General features: G+C 36.3%; 1 protein-coding gene across 1 annotated transcript in view; it reads right to left on the bottom strand.

Annotated features, from left to right (window-relative positions):
* The window catches only part of LOC121392512 (hemicentin-1-like), a 61,974-nt gene that overhangs the window by 29,569 nt on the left and 10,316 nt on the right, over positions 1–22,089 (bottom strand). Inside the window, exon 3 of the mRNA XM_041523698.1 lies at positions 21,672–21,932. Coding sequence (XP_041379632.1) covers positions 21,672–21,932 — 261 coding nt within the window. The remainder of the gene's footprint in view (positions 1–21,671; positions 21,933–22,089) is intronic.

Raw genomic sequence — 22,089 nt, 5'->3', positions numbered from 1 at the left:
GCCTTAGGAGCAGTTTTTAAGAAAAATTCGGCTACCACTAATTACTCACTTAATTTTCAGACAAGAAAAATTAAAATGGAAAAAGATAGCCCTGTCCCTGAGGAAAACCTTAACCCGGAACCTGACGTACAGGCCATATAATGCACCATTTAAACTCCAGGAATTGTTCAGGGCTTTTGGTAACCGTAAAGGCTCAGCTCCAGTAGTCCATTCAAATTAGCTAGAAAAAAGTGGTCGACCCACAAGTAATTGCAACAGAATTGATTTTAATGTTTTTTAAATCCGAAAATACCTCATCTACAACATATTAACCCATATGACCCATATGAGAAATATTGGTGTGTGTGTTTTATTAGAGGGTAGGGATACATTTTCCAACATAACTTCTTATTGGTATATTTTTCAAAATTATTTATCATCTTAAAGATAACAGACTGTTCTATTTTTGTCAAATATAATTTTGTAAAAACATTAATCTATGACGTCACAATATCGCCATAATTATCTCCCCTTCGGCAAATCCACAATTTTTCATATCTTTACATTAAAATGTTTGTTCTAAAACTATTTTTAGGAAAAATTATGAACTAAAAGTGATTTAAATTGTAATAATATGCATGAATAAATTAGTTTAGAGCTATTGATGGTATGTTTTTTGTTATTCAGGTGATTTATATACATATTTGTGAACTTTTAAATTTGTGCATTGTAAACAAACTTTTTTAAAATCATTGTCAACTGTTTTCTGTGTGTTTCTGTTATTGCATTGTCCCTCTTTGTGCATTTGTGTAATCTATAATATAATAATGCAAGGCCGTTTTAACAGTTTCTGACCGTTCTGATAGCTTCTTATCTCTTGATTTGTACTTATGACCGCTTTTTTATACTTGACCGAAGCTGCACTTCGCAAGGATCATTTTGCACTCAGGACTAGTCTACTACTACACATCATGCTAAACATTGCATTCAAATATTAATTCCACAAATACAATGGCATTGGAAGCCGTCATCTATGTCATTTAACGTAGATGTGCCTATATACACGACTGTATATATATATATATATGTAAATTTATTAAAGACATATTGTCACAGACCACTGACCTATTTAATGGTCTAACAAAGTATTACCTGAACAAAAATAATTTGATTTGTCCCTAAATGTACTTTATTCAACCATCTTCAATAACCACCATACTCCATTTATTAATATTTTTTTTAATTAATTGAATTATGGCAATGGTCCATAATTCAAAAACTAAAATTGCCAAGAGGGTTGACTTGGATTTCACTCCATCATGGTTCAATTAAGGTGATGCGATAGCTAGATTTAGTTTCCAACAATTAATGTAATTTTTATTTATTATCCATTTTTAGAGAAATAAGGTCCTTAAATCCGTGACAGTATGCCTTTAAATCACTGTAATTCCGTTCTATGCATTGCTACTTTCAGTGTATTTGATACGTCAGTGCTCACGGTGACTGTATGTTTGAGTTTATTCATGGCTACATTCAGTGTATTTGATACGTCACTGTCACTGCATTTTATAAAAGTTTATTCATGGTTACTTTCTGTTTATTTGATACGTCACTGTATTTTTTAGTTTATTCACGGCTACTTCCAGTGTATTTGATACGTCACTGTCAATGTATTTTTAGGTTTATTCGCGGCTACTTTCAGTGTATTTGATACGTCACTTTCATTGTATTTTTAGGTTTATTCGCGGCTACTTTCAGTCTATTTGTTATGTCACTGTCACTTTATTTTTGAATTTGTTCATGGTTACTTTAAGTCTATTTCATATACCATTCACAGTAGTCGACTTCACTCTTTGTTGAAATCGGAGAATTGGAACCACTCGTACAGCGTCATTCTCCGCAACCGACAGAACATTCCATATCCGTGCATCATTTTGTGTCGCATGTCAACTTAAAACACCTATAGCAAATTATCTCAAGCAGCTTTTCTATGGATCTAACTCAGCATCATTATCATCTACGCTAATCCAGTGTCGATATTGCAACAAAAAAACACTCGCTTGCTGTGACAGGCTACAACATTTGATTTGGAGGCATGGTTTGTGTAAATCATACTTAATTGCAATGTCTTTGCTTAAATCTTCTTTCACAAAGTATGCAATAAAACTCTTGCAATTTTGGTGGACAAAAATATTTTTAAGGACTTCTCCCTTTTCAATACAAACAAGCTTTGATGTTTTATCACAAAACTAATTGCAGATTATTACAAGAAGTAAGCAACACATTTGTTTGCCTAAGCACCATCTTCATTTTCTAGATATCCCACACTTTGGTTTATATTGTTAGTCTAAAAGTATTGTTTGCTTGATTTAATAGCAGCATAGCGGTACAAGACGATAAGAAGGTTTGTGTCTTCACTGATAAGTGACCAGCTGTATGCCTGCACCAGCTGCTTTGGAAATCACCTTATCGGCATCACTGGCAGCATGCATTGTTGAACATTGGTTATCGAGGGAAGAAAATTCAGCTCAAAGCGATCACGTCTTCGTAGAACATGATGACCAATCTTGAACATAAAGTATACTCCAAGGTTGTCTTTTTCCAGATCTTGTGAGTAAGATAGAACTGACAGCCGCATTCTAAAAAATAGTTTTTCTTTGGTATCCTTTTCCTCGTCTACCCTCACATCTTCTACCTGGGTGTGTATTTCGATATCTACGTTTGAAATGTCAACTGTGGAATCAGCTACGGTTTCATCTTCAACACTGAGGACTGCGCTCGTTACCCAATTCAGTATAGGGCAATGTAATTTTAAACGTTCGAGAGACAAGCAAATCTTGTATGGCAGTATCAAGAACAAGTTGTACTTTTACTGTCTTTCCTCTCCGTATAGAATTGACAGAAATAAATGCATACACTTTCTGTATAACCTGCTGGAGACCCAAACCACTCATTATATAGCCAATGCAGCAAATAAAACTCATTTCAGTATGTAACCCTCCCAATCACAAGGCAATAGAGCAGAGGGGATTTCAGGAGGTTCCTTGATGATAGTGTTTACTTCCCAGTAAATCAAAGGTTAATACTGATGTTGATCCCTATCGCCAGGAATGATTAGATACAAAGACCATCGTTGAGTAAATACAGAAAAGATCGCTAGCATTCATGTCGATCGTCGGTACGAAAGTCACAGATGATTGTCCTGGGTATAAACCATTCTGGCACATCTGCATACGTCCCGACCATCCTGGAATGTGTAACCTGAGTGGCCAACTCACTGAAGACAAGATATGATCTGCTGTTGTGAGACGCTTCAGTTTATCAAATTTCATAGTTGACATGCTATTTGATGTTGGCTTGTACGAAGACATTTCAGTTTTCTCCAAGTGTTATTAATTCGTTCTGAGACACAAGTGTTCGTCTTTTGGATCCGGGTGTAACACATGTTACTATTCCAATTCTGTCGAAGGTGTTCTTTCTATCAAGTGTACATGAATTGTGGTCTGCAACACACTGTACAAAGCTGCTAGGCAGAAAGAAAACCAAGTATATCAGTTCCTTGGGAGACAGAAGCACTAGTTTCAAGGCTATTGAGTATATCGATAAAACATTTGGACCCAAATTGATGGTGAAGTTGAATGACAAATGAAATCAGTAAAGGAGCTGAATGTAAACGAGGACTAGATACCTATAGTGTTGCTTGACCAACAGACAATACTTTCAGTTGAGAATCCTTTACAAGGAATATTCTTTTCAGAAGCACACGTACAAATATTTGTAGAGGAGATATTTGTTATAATAAATAATAAATACCCGGTACTATATCCAGTGTATAAGCAAGCAAAATAAACTTTGAAGAATGTGAAGGCAAGCTTTGATATTATAATAAAATTAAATTAAACGGTGAAAAGTGTAAGTTATGGAACCAAATAAAAATGAAAATTTAACAAGCCGAGTGAAGTAGAATTATACGAAGAATAAAAATATTTCCAGAAATTAAAATGAAAAAGAAACGAGTCAAGAAAATAAGTCAATGACCCCAAAATTAACACTAACAATAAAAATGTAACAAACAAAACATGCGTCAAAGCCACAATACAAATTTGTCTGACAAAATATATACAAATATAAATAATCTATTTTCACACATTTGCACTATTATATTATTGATGGTACATGCATATATATATATATATATATATATATATATATATATATTAAATCTTTTTTTAACAATTTTATTGAATAGTTTTTCTATTTCGCATATCCATGGAGAAAAAAACATTCGTAATTTTGTCTCTAACGAATAAATTGTAAACAAATACTCTCTATTTGCAGTGGATCCATATGGGCTTCCATACTTTTAAAAAATGTGAACGAGCAACTTTACAATATTTTTTAAAACAGCAGAACAAAATTGCGTTTTTCGTAATATTTTTTATTAAATATTTGTTATTAGTACACAATTGTTGATGTCAGAGTTGAATAATTGGATCGATTATTCAGAATTTCATAAATCGAATGTTTTAGAAATTAAACAAAACGCAGTGACGATGCAAACGAATTTGAAAGCATGCGCCATGAAACTTTATTTTCTGATGTAAAATAAACACATTTGGACTTAATTTATCACATTAAAGTTTTAAATTCTCAACAAAAGCTTTCAGAACATGTAATATTGTAAAATTATCTTTCATAGCACTAAAAATGTCAACAATTTAATGTCAAGGACAAAACGTTATTATCTCCCTTGATGTGTACGAAGCCCCACGACGTCATATTTTAAATATACTGTAGGGACAAAGTTTGGTCGCAAAATTAAGCATGTTCCCCCACCGATATTTTCTGATATTTTTTATATGTTGTTTCTAAACACTTTCTGAGTAATTTCTCGTAAAAAGTGTTACTGTTGCAATTAGTTGCGGGTCAAACCTTGATTTGACTGGACTACAGGGCCAGATAGGTTTAGTTACTTCTTTTTTAAAAATATGCCTACCAAAACCCTTGCGCTGTTTCTGGAACTCTTTAACTTGGTTTGGGCGAGAGAGTACCTTCCCCTGATATGGAAGCATGCGGAAGTGTTTGCGTTTCCAAAACAGAGCAAGAACTTTCTTGACCGAGCCAGTTATAGACCAGTATCCTTAACATCTAGCGTCTGTAAGACCATGGAATGCATGGTTAACCATTGCCTTATCCACTCTCTGGAGGTAAACACCACTCAACCACTGATCACCTTGTTAGACTTCAAACCAAAATTAAAAATGCATTTTGGAATGATCACAAGGCAGGAGGTATGTTTGTGGATATAGAAAAGGCGTATGACATGGTCTGGAGATGCGGGTTGTTAATAAAAGCATATCAAATGGGGGTTAAAGGAGCAATGTTCACCTTTATTGCAAATTTTTTTGAAGACAAAACATTTGTCATTAATGTAATGGTTATTTCTCCACCACTTTTAATTTGAAAACGGTATCCCCCCCAGGGCTGTGATAGCGCCTACATTGTTTGGTATTTTTATTAATGATTTGGCCCCACCACAGGCAGAGCAAGAATGGCTTTCATTATCCAAAATTTAAATGATTTAGATAAACCTATAGCCATAAGGGCCAGGCTTACGGATAATGTATCAGTTTATACTTCTGAACTCTTAGCCATACTGTATGCGATGATGTGGATAGAAAACCATACGAAAAATAAGGGTGATACCTGCTATAGCGAGGTAAACTCAATAGCAGAGCCACGCCTTGGAGGCCTTTGGCAAACCGAATAGGACCACCATACCAGGGCGTGCAGTGTTTCTGCCAGAAAGAAACTTTTGGGTATGGCGCTATGGAATTGAATGCAACCACAGTCAACAAGGGGTATGGGGGACATCCCCCAGTGAGAAAATGGGTTAAGTTTAGGGCTAGGGTTAAGAAAATCATACAGTAATGATGAGAGTAATTAATTATGTCAAAAAATTAACTTTAAAAAATTAAATTTTGGGTATGGTGCCATACCCGTTTTACCCTCTGGCAGAAACCCTGATGTGGCATGCTTACATTAAACCAAAGGCTTCAACACCTGGACCAGTTTCTTCCAATATTAAAGCTACCAAAATTATCACTAGATTGAGAATGGGTGTATCCATAGGCCTAAATAATATTAAATTTAAAATTACAAAATCAGATACACCCAATTGTTTAGTGTGTAGCAAACTGGAGGATGTGAAACACTTTTTATTCGATTGCACTAAACATGTTCAAATCAGACTGAAACTGGAGAAATTTTTCATTTAAAATAGTATTTTATTTAATGGCCGTAATTTATTAAATCCACCCATTGAACATAAAAAAGTAATAGACAGGTTGCTGATAGCCTTTGTGTTACAATCAAAGATTAACATGCTGCTAACTGTTGTGACCGTGACTTGTCTGTGTTTTGTGAACAGGTGTGTTATTTTAAAATATCCTCGCGGTATGGGTTTTGACGCAGATAAGCAACGATCTCACGTAGTGTAAAAATAATGTTTTTCTTGTTATTATTTACAGAGCCATAACCTAATGTATATATATATCATTAAAATATAAACATTAAAGTCAATATATAGTGAGATTTTTAGTTTTAGTTTTAGTTTTAGCTTACATGTGCATACTGTAATATTCTAACCATTTTGATGCGGTATGTATTTTGATGCAGAACACCCAGATAACTTGTGAATGACCAATATTTAAGAAAAACAACTCTAAACAAATGGAAACGATGTGTGGTGGTCCATAAATTCCATATTAATAATACACGTCAAAAATAACACAATTAAAATACATTTTAACCAGACTGTCACATATGTAAACCTAACGCCCAGTGCAAACATAGTCACTATTTGTACATCGATAGGGTGGGAGTAAATCGGACAGCCATTCGAGACTTTTTTGTTGTTTATTATTAGTATTATAATTATTCAAAATAATGTTCACTTTATATTTCATGTGAAATAAGATATTATTTTAAGATGTAATATGCACTTGAATGTCGTTTAATCCTGACCCAATAGGGGCCTATAATCATATGCAGTGCATATAAAATAAGGCCTGGGGATTCATTCGAACGTCCATAAAAATAGATTGACATAGCAGTGATCTAATTGCCTTGTGTTTGTTTCAATAGTAGCAGACAACAATATTTCGTGCAGCAGGTGAGTAAAATTCATTGAGAAAATTTGGAGGTAGAGGGATGTTTATGTATCCTCCCATAATGTTTTCAAACAGATAAGCAAATATTGCAAATTTCTGAAATGAATTCTGAATTAAAAGCTAAATAATCTTTCTTAACTGTTCATTGCAATATAATCCACGAAACTGACATAATTATAGATCTTAAATACAATACTGGTTGCAGCAGAAACGTTTTTCCGACACCGTGTCTGGATATATTGTGAGGAAGTTACGTCATATGTTTTTGAACACGCGATAGTTTCTACAAATAAACAATGTTCCGTAGCAGCACAAAAAGAATGCCAGACAACTCGGCCCGGAGGACAACTCGGCCCAGACAACTCGGCCCACGTCGAGACAGCTCGGCCCAGAGTTCTGAGACAACTCGGCCCACGTCGAGACAGCTCGGCCCAGAGTTCTGAGATAACCCGGCCCACCGCGAGACAACTCGGCCCGGAGTCCAGCGACAACTCGGCACATGGACAATCTTGTCTATTGTTGAACAATATTGTTGAACAAGTGTTGTTTTTTTAAATTAAAGTATTCTCACAGAAATAAAAGAACGTGTTTTTTGTTTTTTGTTAAATTGATAAATTGTTGACTGGTGACCCTCATGGACTATGTGAATGAGGAGCAGTGTGTGGTCTGTGTGGTCTGTGAACGCCTGGTCAGTCTTCAACCAGTGTGAGGACCAACAACGATGTGGAGGGCTGGCATCACCGACTGAACCACCGTGCCCTTGGAACAGCCCCTCCCTTCTACAAGTTGGTTCCCATGCTCCACACTGAAGCCAGGCTGGTTCCTCTGACATGCCGGTTCGTCTCAGAGGAAGATGCGACGGCGACAGAGGAACGCTTTCGGGAATCTGCAGGAGAAAATTTTCGAACTGTGGGGACGCTACACAGATGGTGAAGTGTCCACTTCTAGATTCCTGTCTGCCTGTGGAAAGCTGTACGCCCCTGTTGCACACTGACTTTTATCTTTTGTTGGACGTTTTATTTCTATGTTCTTTTGGTGATTGATGGTGTTTTATTTCTTTATTATAACTATTTATGTATATGTGTTCTGTTGGGTTTTTTGCGTACATATGTGCGTATGTATTTAATGTAATAAATGTGGGAATTTGGCAAATGATGTCTTTTGCATTATTTCTATAGTACAATACTTGTAGAAACTCATCCGACACTACGATATGCGCCTACGACATACACAATTGTCATTCTTAATGGTGACCATATAGTTGGCGGTATCTATCAGTATAATGCATTATTATTACTATAGTACAATACTTCTATACTACGACATGGCCAACTATCATACTTAACACGCATATAATGTGTCACAGCATGCCCCGTCTATCAGTCTAATAACTCGGCCCCGTGGCCGCGATGTCTGGGCCGAGTTGTCCCCCGGTCCGAGTTGTCTGATCCCCCACAAAAATGTGTATGTATGCCATGTCTTGGATGTGGCCAAGATGTTTAGCTTCCTCATTTTTAGATAAAAAGGTTTGAGGTCCAGATTTGCTACATGACACGTCAATCTCCCTCTACAGTGGTCATACAGTGTTGTAACTGGGACTGAAAACCTTTTGGCAGCCTTACGGATGTCTATGCGATCGTTTATTACAGCAGAATATAGACCCAGTGGTTTTCAGTTTCAAAAAAAACAATTTTCCGTTTCATGTTTTTGTAAATTCCGTTTCGTTTCCCTTTCAGAATACAACATGTAGGCCTAATTAACAATTTAAATAACACAAGTTGTGACAAATTAACATAACAAGCAGACAACGCTGTTTACTTTTAAATAATTATTGACAAAATATTAATTTTTTAAGTTTTAAAAGATGAAACAAATAAAAAGTACTTTTTGTCAAATGTATCATATAAAATTTTTTACCGTTGGGTCTGTTTTATTTACTCTGTACGAAACCAAAACAAGGGTTCGAAAAAATTTACTGGCATCGACATGCGTCACTATTTGTTGTTAAATCAAAGTAGGCCTTCATATTAGTAGCGAAAAATTGGATCAAAGGTTACAATTATAACAACTACATAAAGCATATTTGTCCAACAATTGAGTGCACTGTTTTATTCAACGGGGCTTAGTGTTAACAGAACGTAAACATTTATTTTTATCACCACTTTGACAGTCTAACGTCGTCTGCAATGTGAAGTATGCGCATGACACAGCGGAAATAAAGTAACATTACAATGTTCAGCCAGCCGTTTGCAAACATATTTTGACTGGTTCCCGAAGTTGTCATTCGGTTTAATGTGTAGCGTAAAAATCAGTCTTCCAAGATGAGCGTTAGCGACAAACTGCTGGCTGAACTTATTCCTGAAGAAAAAAACCTGTCCCGTCTGCGCAGGCGTAACAGACTAAGCAGTAAACCAGTCTCAAGTTAGCCAGCAAACGTTTCACTAACGCATGGTCTGGTGAATGTAGCCCCGGTAAATACGACACTACACGTTTGCCAATAGTACTGCACACTGGCCAATCTTCAGTTTTACAGTGTGTGGCAAAAGTAAAATGGTATTAATTTTTTTAACTTCGCGGAAAATCGTAATTCCATTTCACAATGGGAATTTCGTCCGTTTTTCGCGATCGCGGAAAATCACTGGGTCTAAGAATATGCCTTAGAAAGATTTTCTTGGGTGTTGTAGTGGTCAAATAACCTGGTTTGAATTAATTAACTGTGTTGTGAAGTTCGCTAGAGTACTTTTAGTTATTTGAGGGGAAATTCCGCTTTCGTTTAATTTTATTGTCGATTATATATCACCCGTTGTTTTACCATTGGCCAAGGGAGATAGTTCTAACGTAATGGCAACCAACATGTGCAGACGACAAGATTTAAGAACGCCTAAAACAATGGTAAAGAAAATATACATGTTATACCCACATTTAATATAAATCTTTTGGTTTTCATGTAACAAATTTCCTTTATATTTCTTGGGTTATTGATTTTAATGTTATATATACAGGGTTAGAAATGGAAAAAAAAATCTACATGCACCGCGTGCATGCTGAAAAAAAAGTTACATGCACTATTAAAATTCTGCATGCACCAAAAATAAGGCAACTTCGTTTTGTTTTTTTACGAAGCTATTCGGAATAATTCGGCAATACCTATATTTATTTATTAACAGTACCGGAACGTTATACAACTGCGTTTATTACTGATTCTTGATCAAATTTGAAAATTCCACCCAACGTATACGCCTTACAGAAATCTAAAATAGGCCTATTACATAAACTTACAGATATTTGTGTTTTGTTTTAAGAAAGTTATCAACTTTTTTAAGTCGATAAGATCTGTTGGTATAATATAAATTAGCCTACGGAATTCGACGAGAAGTTGCGATTGAAATAATCACTGGCTGACTTCGAGTCAACTACGCGAGTAACGGTCCTGCACGTTCGCAATCATCTGATCAAGTGCCCATATCTGAGGTTGAAAATGTTCAAGGCAGTTACGGTACTATGTATTGATCACAGATCTGGCGGGAGTTCAATTTGTCAGTGACGACAACAACTGTGTTATGCGCGTGGATACCCCAAAGTCGGTCTCGACCACCTTCCCTAATATCGTTCACGGATATAACCGAGATATTGCCGGAAATTTTCGCACATATATTTCACGGAAATGACCATAAGGGCACCATTGGGTATGCAGTCGATTCGTCCACTGGACAATTCGTCCACTGAAAATTCGTCCACTGAGGAACTCGAGACGATTCGTCCACTACAAAAAATCAGTACCGGACGATTCGTCCACTGGGTTTTTATTTTGTCCATTATTACCCCATATTGTTTTGCTGTGTCATAAATTTACAAAGGTGAAAATAAATTATATTGCATTAGATTACGCTTGGTTGATGTTTTTGTAACAATGCTCTGCAGACATAATTCTTTGGTGTTTCTATTTATTAGGTTATTGTTTGTTTCTATAATGTACGCCTTTCACGCTACATGTCGTAGGATGTTTTTAGTACAATGTGCCCAGTAAAGATAATCTTTAGTCCTTCCCTTTCAATGTGTTAAGTGTACAGGTGTCCTCTATTGTGATATTGTGAAGTAATTAGCAATGCAGACTCATTACTGCTCAAGCTGTTTCACCAAGTTGGATCCAGTAGCGTCTAAAACAACACGCCTTATTTCAAAGCTGCACCGCTAACTACCTGTATGGACGGAATGAATGAATGAATGTTTAACGACACCCCAGCACGAAAAATACATCGGCTATTGGGTGTCAAACTATGGTTTGTTGAATTGTTTTTTAATGTACATTTAATTAAATTGGAATTGAAGACAACACGTTTTTATTTTATTTCGAGGTTATTAGGCATAACGTGACGAGGGAGGGTACAGTGGATAGAATTTACGCCATTGAAGGAGAACATGACGGGGGGGGGGGGGGGGGGGGGGGGTAATAAAGTCTTCCGACGCGGAGGCTTGCATTACCTATTTACCACATTGTGTACGAGCGAGTGGACGAATCATCCGCATGATAATGAATACAAACAGTTAATAAAAACTGGATAGTAATGTTGAATTCTCTCTATTTTACTTTTTTGGTTATAGTATACACAAAATAATGTTAAGAAACGATTACAATGTCAAAGAAATAACTATTAATATGATTGAAAAAAATGCAGTCATCGAGTGGACGGATTGACCGAGGTGAGTGGACGAATCGTCCGTGGACGAATTGTCCAGTGGACGAATCGACTGGAAAGCTGCCATTGTTGTAAGTAGGATTATGGGATACAAAATGGATGCGCCCATAAGATAAAAGTTATAGTTTTTATGCGGCGAACAGATTACGAAATGCATACGCAAAATTCAACAACTTGAGTCTGAATCTGGTAGACAACAGGATACTAGTATACGCAATACACAGTACTTGAAAAATATTAGCATGCACCGCATGCACCCAGTTTTAAAAGTTACATGCACATTAATCTAAATTCAAAAAAATATTATATAGTGGGGGGGGGGGGGGGGGGGGGGGGGGGATGGGGGGACCGGGGTGGATATTTTACCTCGAGCCCTGACATTATATAAGTAAACACACATTTTATATTTCACATGGTTGGCTCGATTGTACCGTAAATACTGTAATTACAAAATAGTGAATATATAATTTTCTAGTATTATTAATGTATTGATATAAAAAAGACAGTACTTAGTTCTTTTATTTTTTATATCTTTCAGTCAATCTGTATTTGGATCCCTAGAGTTAAGAACTTAAGAATAAGAAAACAATTCATGAACAAGAATAAAGAACTGTACTGAAATTTAACTTTCGGGTCCCTACGTCGGCTCCACTTGTAATGAAACTTACTTTTCGGGTCCCAATCTGGGGACCACGGGTTCGGCTACCCCTTTCGGTTGTAGACTTTTGCTGGTACTAAGAGTCGATTAATAATTCTCTAGAAGGCTGAAATTACTATAAACCAGACCGACTTGACTAGCACAGAAAACCCAAACTAACAAATAAACAGATTACACATTTATTCGAGGGAGTACAAACAAATAACAAATATGTATGGTAGTCCTCTAAGAATCCATATATGAATTGACTACCACTAAATAAGTAAATTTACACCCATATCCATACAAATAAATATTTATATTTAGGGACGTGTATGAATGTGTCGTGGATAATCCCGACAAAGAGAATATTCGCGGAATTTAATTTACATCTGCAGGACAGCCCACACCAAATAATTAGGCTCTACACCTTATACGATTACCCATCCATGCCGGTGTACACAAACTCCGTTAAATCATATATATTGGACAGCCCCCTTCAAAGCTATTTTTAACCAAAACACCCTATTAAAGTAGTCGTTAATCCATATAATTAGGACTCACTTATTCGGAATGGGGTTACAAACCATTGACAATGACGAAGACCGCTTATTAAAATCAACGAGATCCTAATTTAATCAGGTTTAATTTATTCAGACGGGTCGTCCGTTCTCTAACTCAGCCAAAACGATTAAGCGGACAGTTCGTGCACGGTAAAAACACGGAATTCTATATGGGACGATTACACCTTACACGTAACATGGGTCATTGCCCGACTCTTTACGTAGTTAATTTATAATTTTAATAACCGAAACTTATAAGATATACATTGGTTAAACGTATGTTTAAATGGGTAGACGGTTAGGAATGGAAGCAAACATGTTTACATATATATATAAAACGAAAAACAACACAGCACACAAAAACTAACCTCACAGAAAAACAACCCAGCGCAACCTGACCAACCTGATTGGTTGATTCAGTCAGGCCACACTCTTGCACGGACTTTTGCCAACATTTAAAACGGTTGCACGACACTTATTGTATTATCCCTCGTAGCAATGAGAAAATAACGTTCCTGATATTCATAAGTGAGTAGAGTTAGATCATGCTGTTAATGTAATTAGTAAGATATATAATCAGAATCTTAACTGAATATAATAACCAAGGAAAATATGAAAAGATAGACAGACTGAAAACCAGGAACGCTACATAACTTCAAATTTGAACACATGTGCTTGGTTGTCTACGGGTGTATTGACATGATCTGGATCTCTCAGTGCGAGAACTAGTCTAAAAAAGAAAAAGGAACCCTTACCTTCAGAAAAGGAATATTGTAAAGTCTCGCAGACGTTAATAAGAAATGGTCTAACCAGGCTTCCATATTTTTCTAAAAGAATCGGATTTATTTCCCTTTAAAGTGAATGACTTATTCGATATTGATATAAACAAAGCAGACGGCACATCGAGTACACATATAGCCGATGCAGTAAAGTGCTACGTTTGTATTTACATGATGGTATATACCCAAAACTTGGACAGCGATTCATTAACATTATTTTTCAATAAATTAATTGCTACAATTACACAAGGAATTTTTCTACGCATCATTTTTGTAGCGAACGATGCACAACCTTTTCTTGTCAATCTGCGATGTTTGTTGACATCACACCTTCAGTATGCACGTGGAAAACCGCGTATAAATGAGCTGTTCGAAAACGTATGATGTTCGAATTTATATGACGGTACAATATGTTAACAAAGTGCCTTACGGAAAATAGTACCTTTAATTACATGGCATTTTTAATTGTTTATACTTATCGCAAACTGGCAAATTGAAAAAACAGCATTATTCTTATCAATAAAAAATACTTCAGTCAACAAAAATTTCTGCATTTGACGTCATAGCTTTTCTTTGATGACGCACAATTGCTATTTAAAGTTAGCACGCCAAAATACATACCGCGTCATAATACATACTGAGACGATAGAAATATTACTATAAGGTCTCACTACACAGATGTCATCTGCCATTGAAACCCATGAAGATTGCCAATAGAACGGGTTCTCACTGGCACTAACAACATACACCATTGCGAACATACATTAGGCAAAAAAAAAAAAATCGTTTGTTTCCGGTCACCCGACCTACCCTAAATTTTGCCACCGACCCTGAACTTTTTTTTTTTTCTGCTGGGGTGGGGTGGGGGGGGGGGAAGCGCACAGAGAAGTTGTGGTCGCGGATCGACAAAGCAGACGACAGAAGTACTCAAGTAGGATAACTGTTACACGTCAGTGTGTGTATGTGTTAAATGGAGGTTGAGGGGTGTGTGTACATGGGGGGGGGGGCGCAGCAGCGATGGTTTTTATATACCCCCACCCCACTTTTTGGCACCTTCTTACGCCGTGCCCTGGACCCAATCACTGGTGTTGTTAGAAACTGGACCCAGACTAGACATGCCTGGACGTTGAATGGATATGAGCATAACTAATTTGTTTGAAATTGGAATCATTAACCAGTGTTCTACAGTGTTATTATCGTCGCCATCTGGCGACTGACTCCAAAAATGTCTAAGTATTAAATTATTTGCCATGTGCGTTCAGAGTCCTAGCAGCGAAAACAAATGAAATTTGTTGACATCATTGTGCAGTCGGAACATTTCACTATTTACGAAGTTGTCCGATTGATCACTGTGAATTCCGTATTAATTGTCGGTACAATTTGGAACTCATCGTTGATTTTAGTAATTTGGCGAAAACAATCCAGATACTTACAACACATTCATAAATGATACAAAATGAGTAGTGTCGCACTGTGGCGAGTAACATTTTAAGCTTGGCTAGTAAATTTTGTTTGTCCACTAGCCAAAGAAGAGTAAGTTATAAAACCGAGTGTAGAACACTGTTAATAACACGTGCTCTTATTAGGTACCACGGTAATTGGTGACACACGAGATCGCATGACAGTACGGTAACGTGTGTGGCGATTAAACGGCTTTTATTACAAACTGCTAAATACTGTAGGCCTATAGAGGAAAATATATCGTAACTCCAGTCATCTCATACATTGTAGGTTTATTTTCCAAAAACAACAACGTGCGATCTCAATAAAACAATCAAGGATTTCTCGATACCACATGCACAAACTACAAGTCATCGCGGGTTTTTTCCGCATGCAAATGTGAAGGTCATTTGAAGAAGACGTGGTACAATTTTCGTTGTTGGCTACTGTTTATGCCTAGTACCCAGAATTTGTTAATATACATGAGTGTAGCCTGTAGGAAGATACCAAAAAGTGGGGTGGGTGGGTACACACACGTATAAAATTAATATATAAACCATCGATGCTGCTACAAAGTACCCCCTTCCCCGCTTCCTACGCCAGTGATGTAGATAGGCCTATCAACTGCTGAGCATGGGTCATAATTAAATAAACGGAATATTCAAGAATAACCACAAACATTAAACATTTCACATTTATTTCAGTGTTTCAGTTAATTGGGAATAAATTAATTTGGGTGATTTTAGCATGGGTCTGTTCAATAGGCTAATAAACATTAAAACTACAAGTCCGTCCCACAGGGAACGCCTTAGCCCGAGTACTCTGACTGTAAGAGAGCTAGACGGACATTTGAACATAAACACGCTCTCATTATTTATGTCCAAATGTCCGTCTAGCTCTCTTACAGTCAGAGTACTCAGGCTAGGGACGCTTTTTTTATTACTAAGAAATTTACTACAAGTTATTCATTTCTAAGCAGATTGATTTGTAAATTGCACACAACATTAGTATTGTTTTGTTATTTCCAATACAAGTTGGACAAATCTGTGAAGTTTTTGTGCAGTCATCTACTGACTGGATAAATCTGTGAACTTTTTGTGCAAACATCTATTGACCAACTTGGACAAATTTGTGCAGTCATCCTCGGACAAAACTGGACAAAGCTGTGAAGTTTCTGTGCAGTCATCTACTGACTTTTATTGGTGAAAGGAATAGTTTGAACTTTTTTTGTTTTCCTGTCTTTTGAAAATGGCATGTGAAACTTAAAACTGACAAACCATGCCTCCAAATCAAATGTTGTAGCCTGTCACAGCAAGCGAGTGTTTTTGTTGTTGTTGCAATATCGACACTGGATTAGCGTAGATGATAATGATGCTGAGTTAGATCCATAGAAAAGCTGCTTGAGATAATTTGCTATAGGTGTTTTAAGTTGACATGCGACACAAAACGATGCACGGATATGGAATGTTCTGTCGGTTGCGGAGAATGACGCTGTACGAGTGGTTCCAATTCTCCGATTTCAACAAAGAGTGAAGTCGACTACTGTGAATGGTATATGAAATAGACTTAAAGTAACCATGCACAAATTCAAAAATAAAGTGACAGTGACATAACAAATAGACTGAAAGTAGCCGCGAATAAACCTAAAAATACAATGAAAGTGACGTATCAAATACACTGAAAGTAGCCGCGAATAAACCTAAAAATACATTGACAGTGACGTATCAAATACACTGGAAGTAGCCGTGAATAAACTAAAAAAAATACAGTGACGTATCAAATAAACAGAAAGTAACCATGAATAACTTTTATAAAATGCAGTGACAGTGACGTATCAAATACACTGAATGTAGCCATGAATAACTCAAACATACAGTCACCGTGAGCACTGACGTATCAAATACACTGAAAGTAGCAATGCATAGAACGGAATTACAAGTGATTTAAAAGGCATACTGTCACGGATTTAAGGACCTTATTCTCTCTAAAAAATGGATAATAAATAAAAATTACATTAATTGTTGGAAACTAAATCTAGCTATCGCATCACCTTAATTGAACCATGATGGAGTGAAATCCAAGTCAACCCTCTTGGCAATTTTAGTTTTTGAATTATGGACCATTGCCATAATTCAATTAATTTAAAAAATATTAATAAATGGAGTATGGTGGTTATTGAAGATGGTTGAATAAAGTACATTTAGGGACAAATCAAATTATTTTTGTTCAGGTAATACTTTGTTAGACCATTAAATAGGTCAGTGGTCTGTGACAATATGTCTTTAATAAATTTACATATATATATATATATACAGTCGTGTATATAGGCACATCTACGTTAAATGACATAGATGACGGCTTCCAATGCCATTGTATTTGTGGAATTAATATTTGAATGCAATGTTTAGCATGATGTGTAGTAGTAGACTAGTCCTGAGTGCAAAAATGACCTTGCGAAGTGCAGCTTCGGTCAAGTATAAAAAAAGCGGTCATAAGTACAAATCAAGAGATAAGAAGCTAGTCCCGAAACGGTCAGAAACCTGTTAAAACGGCCTTGCATTATTATATTATAGATTACACAAATCACAAAGCAGGGACAATGCAATAACAGAAACACACAGAAAACAGTTGACAATGATTTTAAAAAAGTTTGTTTACCAATGCACAAATTTAAAAGTTCACAAATATGTATATAAATCACCTGAATAACAAAAAACATACCATCAATAGCTCTACACTAATTATTTAGGCATGCATATTATTACAATTTAAATCACTTTTAGTTTCATAATTTTTCCTAAAAATAGTTTTAGAACAAACATTTTAATGTAAAGATATGAAAAATTGTGGATTTGCCGAAGGGGAGATAATTATGGCGATATTGTGACGTCATAGATTAATGTTTTTACAAAATTATATTTGACAAAAATAGAACAGTCTGTTATCTTTAAGATGATAAATAATTTTGAAAAATATACCAATTAATAAGAAGTTATGTTGGAAAATGTATCCCTACCCTCTAATAAAACACACACACCAATATTTCTCATATGGGTCATATGGGTTAATATGTTGTAGATGAGGTATTTTCGGATTTAAAAAACATTAAAATCAATTCTGTTGCAATTACTTGTGGGTCGACCACTTTTTTCTAGCTAATTTGAATGGACTACTGGAGCTGAGCCTTTACGGTTACCAAAAGCCCTGAACAATTCCTGGAGTTTAAATGGTGCATTATATGGCCTGTACGTCAGGTTCCGGGTTAAGGTTTTCCTCAGGGACAGGGCTATCTTTTTCCATTTTAATTTTTCTTGTCTGAAAATTAAGTGAGTAATTAGTGGTAGCCGAATTTTTCTTAAAAACTGCTCCTAAGGCATTAGCCTTCTGTTGATCTGTGTAGATATATTTTACTATTTTTAAAATATTACCAGTTTGGATAGTCTGAATCCTTTTAATCCTAGACCATACCTCTTTGATATTAGAATCATGGTTGAGTGAACCACAAAACTGATGCCATGAGGCGTTTCTAGCTTTTAAAATACTAAATTTCAGTTTCATATTTGCGGTCTTTAAATTTTTGAATATTTTCAACTGTCCTGTCCTTTTTTAATAATTTCCTACATTTATTACAATTAATTTTTAATTTAGTAAGTTCCTCATTCCACCATGGTACTGAGGATCGTTTATTGATTTTTAAAAATACTGGAATAGTCTTAGTGGCTATGTCAATTATAGCTTTAACCAAATTACTATTAAATATATCAATATCTTAATTTTTAATGTGCCTATGATGCAACAAGCCACACATGTCTAAACTTGGGCTAATTAGCTTAATCCATATTCCATTTACATTTAGTTTTAATCTTATCATTCCAACTTTCCAAAATATTATGTGTAATTTTGATAGGAAGGTAGTCACTACCAAGATCATCAAGAACCCCCACTCACACTTGGGCCATATTATTAGATACAAAAGAGACATCCAGACAGGATCAGGTAAGGTGGGTATCTGAAAGAAAAGTATAACTACCGTCATTTAAGCAGGCCATATTTAAATTGTCCATAAAATTTTCAATTATACGGCCTTGCAAATTGGTAACCGTAGAGCCCCAAAGAACATTCTTACAATTAAAATCACCAATCACAATTAAGTTTCTATTATAGTTACCAATTGGTTTCAAAAAATCATCAGTAGTTAAGGTTTTACCTGATATCCTTGAGTGTACATAATAATAAAAATATTGATATTTGATTTAGTATGTAAGGTTACCCCCAACACCTCTATCCCAGGATGGCTCTTTACTGCAGTAATTTGAGAGTTGGGGATTCCATTTCTGCTAAAGGTAGCTATCCCCCCAGTTGAGATATTGCTGTTATTCGAAGAGTCCAGTATAACCAGGAATTTTGAATTCTGTAAACAATTTATTCTTTTTATCTTTAACTGTAAAATGTTGAATCAAGGACTGGAATAGCAATAACATCTATATTTTTATTTAAATCTATATATTTCTTAAGCTCAGGGCCATTGGTGTGAAGGCCACGGACATTCCATTGGAGAATAGCCAAACCTTTTACATTATTACAATTACTATTAGTTAAGTTAGTAGTACTATTATTAATATTAAACTTTAAAGGGCCTATCTGCATGATGAGACATGAGACAAAACTAGTTAGGGAAACCAGTAATATAAAGTTAATCCACACTATCATTGGCTCGTGACTCCACTAAGATCAAGTTCTTAGCTTTATACCATGAGACACTACGTGCCTCAATGGTGTTTGGGTCGACCTTGATCGCTAGATGTTGGTTTAGGACCTCACAGGCATCTCTAGAGGCTGTGACGATGTCATCAAAATTAAATTTAGAAGAGGGACCTTTTTGATCTCTCGGGTAAAAAAAATGCCAGGTAGGATCCTAACCAAATCGAGAGCTGTTATAAGATGATCTAAATTAAGTTTATTGGTCCCTGAGGCCTGTTAAGATTAGCGCTATTAGACTCAGTCTTATTAGTTACTTTTGCACCAGCTGCCAGGGCAAGAGGTTGGTTGGTGACACCAGCATCACCCTTCGATCGGCCTGTTGGGGGGGGGGGGGGGGTCCGTCATGATGTGCACCGCCCTCTTATAACGAGGCTCCTCGGCTCCAAGTGATCAACCAGGGTGCGTTTCCTCACCAGTGGCTGGCCCATGGGCGTACATAGGGGGGGTTCGATGGGTTCGACCGAACCCCACCTGAAATCGCTTTTTTTATAATTTAATATATCTGACATTATTATATTTACTCAACATAGAAATATATGCCCAATATCTCTGCAATCTATTTTGGAACCCCCCTTTTCAAAACTCAACAGAAATATATGCCCAATATCTCTGCAATCTATTTTGGAACCCCCTTTTTCAAAATCCTATGTACGCCCATGTGGCCAGACGCAAAACTTTCCTCTAGTCTGCCTCACTTTTATCAGTATCTATGTTGCCAACCACTATGTCACTCTCCTAGTGATATCAACGTTGGATTTTAACTCTTTTTGCGGGGCACAATGAATGGAGGGCACTGTGGTTGGACAGAGGTATGGGGTAGGGCGCTTAGGCGTAGGCGGTTTCACCCGTAGGGTGAGTTTAGATTTGTCCTGGGGCCTGCCTCCCCCACCCCCCCCCCCTTCCTTTCCCTGGCTGGTCACACCAATGTTACCAATATGATTGCTGCCCCTCTTGTCAACTTTTACCAAGTAACTTCCTGTGGCCTGGGCTTAACCTCTCCTACTCCCATCCACCATAAGGGCTTACGGTTAAATACTATTTTTTAGTTTAGATTGCCCAGTCTAAAAGTGTTGAAATTATGAAATTTTAAAATAAAAGTAAGTAGTATATAGTATTTAGATTGCGCAAATAAATTAATAAAGTCCCCTAATCTTTTTTGGCTGTCAATTTTAAAATTGCCCCAAATATTTCTGTCCCGCGTTAGGCCACTGGCTATCCAGAGACCGGACCCGGGACAGACATGCTCGAAACTAGTGGTATATGAGCATGTAAATAAATATTGGATTGGATTGGGATTTTGCACTTTATTTTGTATCAGCTTAGTGTTGAGTCTCAATTCAAATCAGTTCAATTAATGTATTTATTTGTGTCATATATGTGGTTAAGATCATGGATTGTCAAATACGACTCGAAGTGTGCATCAGGGTTGAATCCAGTCAGTATACACTGTGTTTTTATTATGTAATAAATACATTGATCATCACTATCAAATTCATCTACATAAATAACTATGTTTACTGCAGGCAATTTGGAACTGAGTTAATATTAGTAAGAATATTAAAATGGTATCTTAACATTTCAGGAGAATTCATCGTTCATTATGTAAAAATATAACAAATGTAGCATATTAAATTAATACTCACAGTACACAGTCAGTGTGAACTGTTTACTTTTAGATTTTGGTATAGGTGAGTTGGTCGCTATACACGTGTACACATTCCCTGTCTGACTCCTGTTGATTTTTGTCAGTTTTAACTGAGAAGTTGGTGAGATCAGCTGATTTTTCAGAGTCCAGGAATAGGAACATGGTGGATTACAACTAGCAGCACACGTCACAGTCAGACTGTCTCCTTCTCCTACAGACCCAGGTGGTGGTGGACTGAATGTAACAGAGTCTGGACCACCTGAAAAACACAAAAGACACAATCCTTCCATCAACATCAGCTATGTGTGTTAGAGAAATGTGTGCTGTGCTGCACTGTTTAAAGTTCTGTTTCCACTTTTTTTCAGATACTAATTAGTAACATTACTTTTTAGAACATATATATGCGTGTGTGTGTC

The sequence above is a fragment of the Gigantopelta aegis genome, unplaced genomic scaffold (assembly GCF_016097555.1).
Source record: "Gigantopelta aegis isolate Gae_Host unplaced genomic scaffold, Gae_host_genome ctg3995_pilon_pilon:::debris, whole genome shotgun sequence".
Lineage (NCBI taxonomy): Eukaryota > Metazoa > Mollusca > Gastropoda > Neomphalida > Peltospiridae > Gigantopelta > Gigantopelta aegis.
Note: the sequence above shows the minus strand (reverse complement) of the source record. Positions and strands in the feature narration are given on the sequence as shown.